General features: G+C 42.3%; 1 protein-coding gene across 1 annotated transcript in view; it reads right to left on the bottom strand.

Moving 5' to 3' along the window:
- Positions 1 to 6,860, bottom strand: part of T265_12108 (hypothetical protein) — a gene marked incomplete at both ends in the record, with an annotated part of 17,339 nt that extends 10,479 nt beyond the window's left edge. Inside the window, 2 exons of the mRNA XM_009179092.1 lie at positions 4,832 to 4,938; positions 6,698 to 6,860. Of these exons, the coding sequence (XP_009177356.1) occupies positions 4,832 to 4,938; positions 6,698 to 6,860 (270 nt within the window). The remainder of the gene's footprint in view (positions 1 to 4,831; positions 4,939 to 6,697) is intronic.
- Positions 6,861 to 7,692: the final 832 nt, after the last annotated feature.

Below are 7,692 nucleotides of genomic sequence, written 5' to 3'. Positions count from 1 at the left end.
ACATCCGGAGTGAACCATTATTTTAACTTTCATGTCGCTCTCTCTGGTAATAATGCGATGATATCCTCGTAAACTCGTGCTTCTTTCAGGCTGTAGGCGATAGCCGCCATGGCATGACAGCATTTGCTGTGGAGCAGTGTACAGTTGTACTTTTACGGGGAGGCCAATGAGGCACCCCTTTCCAGAGAAGTAAACGAATGCGAATGGATGAAGTGCGTGACATGCACGTCCATTAATGCCATTAATTTGGTACGGACGGAAATGAAACGAATGCGAATGGATGAAGTGCGTGACGTGCATGTCCATTAATGCCGCTTTGTTGTTATGATATTTGGTACACTATCGAACGGAAACAAAGTCCGTGCCGTTTGTTTTCATAACCATTTTATCTCTAATTTTGTCTAATCTTCCTCCGCGTATGAATCTTTTTTGCCTTCACTTTTGACAGAGAGATTCTCGAAGATCATTGTAAACATTTAGTCTCGGCCATAATTAAACAAGGCTCTTAATGAATCTGACAACCTAAGAGGGAAATGCTTGACCTCAGTTTTCACGAGACTGCTGGTGCAGCTTCCCCTCTATTGCATTGCAATTGCTCGCGAAGCGTTTGCACCAGACAAGCAAGCGGTATTTTGGTTTGGTAGATCTTGAATGTACCACATTCTCACTCCCATTCGAAGGCTCAAACGACCCATTAGGCATCCACCACCAGCGGGCTTGCCATGTGTTCTTCCACGACACAATGTTCTATGTGCATATGTACTGAGCTATAAATGCTTTGAAAGTTTGAACGTGTAATAGACAGTTTGCATTTTCAGGCATTTATTTATGTGTGGTTACACTGGATGCCGTCAGGGCGAGAGGTATTAGTTCAAATGACTGCTACTCTCCACGTCTGCATTCATTCAATTCTTGATCACGATGATACTAAGAAGAAGGCGTTGACATCTTTAAATACCACCTACCAGCATCGTGTCCGAGTGAAGTATGCAGACATCTTTGGGTTTCTTGGGGATTAAAGGAGGCTATAAACGTTAGTCGATGGATTACTGAAGTGGCTTCCTTCTTTGTCACGTTTGTTGTGCATATCAGCCATAGGGTCACTCTCTTGAACATGTAGTCTCTATTAATACCACCTACAAAGTACACTTTGGGGTTGTTGACCATTCTACATGCTAGTAAAGTCCCTAAGTTCTAACTGTTGCAAAACACGTGAGGTCAATGCCCAGGCTGCTTAACGGAACTTGTGGCGCACATGTCGGGAAGGCACCACATTGAGGAGTGTTAGGGAACTAGTGAATCGGACTGTAGTAGGGTATTTTGTTAACTTCACCCATATTCGTGACAAGGAGTAGGGGAACACTTCACGCCAGTGGGAGAGAATTAGATACTCAGACATGAATTTGTATAAAACTTCCAAAAATGCATCCATCTCTATAGACCAAATATTGACATCTCTAACGTCCAGATGAAATCAAATAGGTAGATAAATTGAAGCCTAGATAACCCGCTGGATGTCAGCCAAATTATCAGTAGTATGGTTGTGATGGTAAAATATGTAGAAAGGAATAATTTTAGGAGCAATTCTACCGAGCTATTCAGACTTCCTTTAACATGGCGCTAACTGCACGCAACTGTTGACATATTTCGTGACTTAGGTGGGTCAGAGGATGTCCAGGTTTCAACATCATTGACGGCTCTCAAGAGCTGCCAATGCTAGCTTCATATTCTGGCAGCCTCTGTGCTGAAACCCGGCAATGTATTGAGGAAGCGCCTCTCATTTTTCGTAGTTTCGATAGAGTGAACAATACTGGGTTGAAGTTGAATGACAGCCGTTCATAAATTCCCGGAGAGCAAATGTGCATCCAACGAGTTTTCCAGATGAGAGATTGGGAGGCGACCAATAAGCTACCCAGGACCAAAAACAGTGAAACCGCAGTATTGGGCTTCAGCTGGTATACGTGAGTGGCTTCAACAACCTAAATATAGTCTCGAAACGAAATCCTCCTTGAAATTTGTGTATATGCGCACCTGTTCAGGTTAACGCTAGTCTGTAAACTGATTAATTGAACCCTCAGTTTAACGTTGGGGACTGGTACGTTGAATAAACCAACCAGTATCCCAAAAGATAATCTCGACTGAGTTACTTGATTATTCAGAGAATATAAGACAATATAAGTAAATTTGGTATAATGCTCATCGGAAAATTTGATGGTTGAATGTTCAGATTACCTCCCCTAAATACAGGCTACCATGAAAGATAGTTATTGCTGTGTTTCCTGGTCATGCCTAAGAGTAGAATGCCCTGTGCATCCGAGTCCATCAGCTACAAAGGAAATGTGTTCACCTACGTTTTTATATAGACATCCAAAGCGTAAGCTTATCTAAGAGAATAATCTATAGTTGACTGGCCTTAGGGAAGGGTTTTTGAAGCCAACCGAGGCGTTGAACATCTGAATGTGGTCACAAAAACGTCTGCGCAGAGACACATGTGCTTCTTTACGTTGGACTGGATGGGAAAACGGAGAACAACAGTCGACTTGGCGGACGATGAAATATGACCGAGCCATTGCATCTGTTTGTAAAGGATGCTCTCAGTTTGATTTACAGCCAGCCACATTGTCGCGAATCAAGTGACGCCGTAAGACACCATTAATGATCATGTGGTACCGAAAAAAACTTTAAGACCCCATAAACTATCCGTCAGCATTAACACAACAACTAGACACTCAGTGTACCGTGCTGCACAGGACACTTTAAAACCAGCAATGTCCTTTTTTTCCGCATAAGTGACGGGGACTGTCGGGCGGAAAGGTTTCGAGGCCCGTCCGCACCATACATCACTTGACCTCCTGGTGAGCAAGTAGGAATGTACACTGGAAATATACTTCTGGAGGAGATACCGCCCATCTTATGTCTTGCTGCTTCGTGGGAAAATATTTTATTCTATGCCCTTAACCGCAATCATAGCACAATCATTACAACGGATGAAGCAGAATCTGTTCGAGGATATGACCTGCGTAATGTCACTTCTTGACTAAACTTACTGTATAACAAATTCGGAAAAGAAAAATTAGTGAGTATTCCGAGATGTTCCAATAACCACAGCGCCAAATGGAACATTACACATCGTTCCTATGTGAATAAACTTTAACTGCTTGCTTGCTGAATTAGGGCAAATTGCATTTAAGAACATAGGTGAGCAACGCCTTTGAAATCGATTTCACGCACGGAAGGACATTGTTCGGCTAACGTGTATCAGTGGGTTCCATTGTGCTATTTTCTATCAAGATTTTCTAATTAATGGTCTTGGTCAGTTTATTGCTCGCTACTCGTTGGTAACCCTCCGTGATCCAATTCATTGGGCTTTATTCAAATAAAACAGCATCGCTTCCCAGCAGCGCTTCACTAGTGTTATCATCGAAAATGATAATGTTGTCTAAAAAGAACGCCTTCTCTCTACACTACGACAAATAGTGTTCTACTTGGTGCGGATGCAACGAAATCCCATCCTCTTGTAGGCTGATCACAATCAAATGTGTTGACTTCAAAAGTAAATTGTCTGTTCAGAGAGTGCACTGCTAGCAAAGAGGAATACCGCGAAATTTCTCACATTAATTATCAGCCCCATCGTATCTGGAGTTTGAAATGATGATTGCGAAGAAGAGTAATTAATAATTATATAACCAGTACAGAGGGTGGTGAAACCTAGCATGATCTTCAAACGTGCTTCAAACGACGGTTCCATCATTTAAAATCACCTCTCCGGAGCTCAGCGTTTTAATCCGCAATCAAACAACGAGCTTTCCTCCAATAAATTGTCCAATTTTATCTATGAACTACGAAGTTCCCGGGTTGACATCTTCGCCAGTTGGTGGCAACGTTAATCGACTCCGAGTACGTCTACAACCAAGGGCCTGGTGGCTCTCTGTCATGATTTGTGTAATTTGACTTGCAGCTGATAGTACACGCCGCAATTTCTTGGGGCGAAAATCAAATGTATTGAAGATATTATAGCCACTTCAGAATTTTCTATATTATGCGATAAATATTTTAAGGGTAACATCATCAGGAAGCAATTCCAAATGAGCTGAAAGTAGCGGGTGGCAAATACCCTAGGTAAAGGCCAAAGGGAGAGCGAGTTACTCCACCATTTCATCAACTCATTAGCAGGATTTTTGTTTCGGGTATAGTCAATAAATTCAAGACACAACGGTCTCATGAACAACTTGATTTTCATGACCTATGCTCTGAAGATCCCACTGAGAGCAACCCGGGACAACTGAGAGGAATTAACAAAATCATGTCCAGCTATCGAACCACCCGATCGTAGAATATAAATGTAATCAGACACAAGGCTACCACAACCACCATCAATTCTAACATCCAACAAATCGACACCCGCGCCGAGATACTTGGCTTCGCGACTGAAGGGGAATATTGCAAATCACTCGATTCGCCGAATCAAATGCAACGACACCACAAATCCGCGCCAGGTTAGTAAAACGACATACTGGAAATGAGAAGGAACCACACAGTTGCAGTCAGAAGACAAGATCCACTCTCTCTACTTTCATTACAATTTCAATCTAGAGAATGAGATGAATTTGATCCGTGTATTGAACGTCAAATTCGGTAGTTTAATGACCTAAACATATTATGCAAAATTAGGAAACTATTCAATTCGAAAAAATCTTCGAATTCTGAAGTCACGTATTGCGCAAGGTGCGGTACAATTCTGCCGAATAATAAATTGTAACGGAGGGACAAACAGGTTAGCTTTGATTGCCAAACCAACTAGGATCTTATCAGTGGGAGTGTTCTAACTTACCTTACCTTCATCATCATCAGAGTAATTTTTGCCATGGTCATCATCAGAGACAATGGAATCGATGATAAAACATTGGAGAGGGGATGGATTTGTATGTTTTGTTCGTTCTTGAGGATTAAATGATGATGAGAGTTTATCGGACGGTTTGTCATTTCACAAATTTTAGAAGGAAGTCATCTGCAAATTTCGACCTCGTCGAGCACAACTTTGGCTTAGACTCCCACTTCTCCATTCTGTGATCACTGAAGCATGGAACCCTGGCTCCGGCCTCCATCGGTTCGAATTTGTGGCTCCCGATGACCTTATTCAAAGGGGCTTCGTGCTATTTAGTTACCCATACCGGCCAGTTAGCCCGGTTTAATGAGTCAGCTGATCGAATGTGAAATGACTCACCCTGATTCTCCTGACTGTTCTACTGTACAGAATCGCTGCGCCCCCCTAAAGGTGTCAATCGACATGGCAAACTAAGACAGAGCGAAGTGTCGGTCAACGTTGCAGAAACGGGTAAAGGGTGATCTCACGCGGGTGACAGCCCAAATGTGTCAAACCCCACTTGGTAACTGCAAGCCAAAGGTGACAAATTGCGTTTCACCTTTGTCCGCGAAATAAAAGAAATGTCACTCGTCTAATCAAGGGCAAGACCTTCATACAGAACGCGACAAATGAGTGATCGTAAAAAATTCCTCGTCTAAACTGTCGGAGATGACTGCTTTTTGAACCACGCTTTATTATTAACAAGTTTACTAATAACACCTACATTCCACAACATTGCTAACATTTGTACACTTCTTTATGATGTTTTGAATAACGTCAAAGCTAGAATTCAGAGCTGGTGGCTTTAACCACCAGCACAATACGCCGCGGTGTATCCGTCGAATATTTAGACAACTTTAACACACATCACATCCCGCGTGCAGAATTCACGCTAAAGTTTAGTTCTGGCTAACAAATCTGCTGGTCATTTCAAAGGGAAATCAACATTTCGTGCCTTCTTTCTCATGAAACGCAAACAAATGCATGATGAGATGAAGCCAAGAATTTCTCTCTGCAACTGTCACAGTTTCGCCCTCTACGTTCTATGGAATAACGCTTGGACCTATAAACTTGAATTTTCTACTACAAGTTACGCACTGATAGTTTCTGGAGTTTCAATGGATTTTAATTAGCTTCCCACCTGAAGCGTATCTATTTCTCTGAGTGTCTGGATGCTCTGAAACCGGAAACTAGCTGTTCTATAGCTGTTTGGATATGATCAACATTAGGGTTCATGAGTTCTGTTTTACCGCCTAAACGGAGTCGTTCACTTCAAACAGTACACGGAATAAATTTTCCCATACCGTTCGATTTGGACTTTGAACTGGAGGAACGAATGTTCATAGATGATATCTAGAAACACCGGTTGTAAATCCGCAGCCGTCCATTGGAAGACCACGCGTGTGGTTTGCAAGATCATTGAAAACTCATGTGCGCCTTTTCTGTTGGGGTCGAACGTTTGTTCACCACGACGCATTTGTCCGTAGCCCACTCGAGGTTGTGTATAAATAACACGTGGTTATTATTTGCACGGCAGTGATTAAGTCAGAGCAGTTCAGTTCCTTAAGAGCAGACTTGTTGTTTTCAAACATCTACGGGAAAATGAAGGAGTTCGTAAATGCCAAGATGCCTTAACATGGAGTCTTCTTGTATTCACTGACGGCTTGAACTGGGTGGAAAATCAATCGTATTATAAACTCAGTTTCATTGCAATTCGGTTCAGTCTGCAATAAGAACAGTGCAGCTGGTAGGTAATGAAACATTCGAGCCAATGACCGTTGGGACCTGGAAATGTTCGTTCCGATTGCTAATTTCCTTTGACGTACAACGTACTGGTGCCAAATTTAACAATGACATCGGAGGTATGCAGGTTGACTGAGACTGGTGAGCAGCAAGTTGACAGCGGAACAGCACCCTGAGTTATCAAATCCTCAATCAGACCCACTTCATCAGCGTAATATTCTTCTTGGCGAGGAGCTTGCTTCTTCAAACCCATCGAAAAAGACAGTAACCGTCCTTATTGCAAGGTAATGTTTTAATTCACCCATGCACTCATTCCGCTCACAGTCAAGGTACGGAGTGATCTACAGATATGCCAGAGTTGCGGTAAGTTGTCCAGGATAGCGATGATTCCAAATCCTTGAAAGTCTGCCTTAGAAGGCAGTGTTCGACGAGTTATCAAGTTCTAGGAATCCCGTCCGTCGAAACTGAAGTGGGGTCTGCTGTGTGTTTATGATTGCGCACAGCTGGAAACCTCCAAAATTGAAACACCGAAGAACTCGTGACTCTAACAGGATTTTACTGAATTCGTGACACAATCTAACGGGTATCCCTCTTGCTTCTAACCACAACTGCTCGTTGACATTTATCGATCTGCATACAGAAAGGCAGAGACTCTGCTCGGATAGCGCAATGTTAATTATTAACTCAAAGATCACCCTACATGGTAATAGGGCTTGCCAATTAGGAGATGTTTTGTTGGGCGCATGAATCTAACTTTCTTGGAGACATCTAGGTGTGTTTGTTGGTATTTTGGGTAAGAAGGGCGTAGCTCAAGCAAGAAGATGTCATCAAGAAATAAGGTTGTGTGATATGATGAAGTTGAATGATCTCATCCTCATTACCGTATAGGCAAGCAGACTGATATCGATTAAACTGCTAAAATGCGACGGGTTTAGGCTTTTGCGAGTTTTGGGAAATACATGCGCCGCCCGCGTTACGGAAATATATATATATATATATATATATATAACAGGATTTTTCCTCCGTAGGTGTAGATATTTTGTGGAAAGTGGGAATAAAAATTCATAGAAATACCTTAGTGTACT

This window comes from Opisthorchis viverrini (genome assembly GCF_000715545.1).
Source record: "Opisthorchis viverrini unplaced genomic scaffold opera_v5_859, whole genome shotgun sequence".
Lineage (NCBI taxonomy): Eukaryota > Metazoa > Platyhelminthes > Trematoda > Opisthorchiida > Opisthorchiidae > Opisthorchis > Opisthorchis viverrini.
Note: the sequence above shows the minus strand (reverse complement) of the source record. Positions and strands in the feature narration are given on the sequence as shown.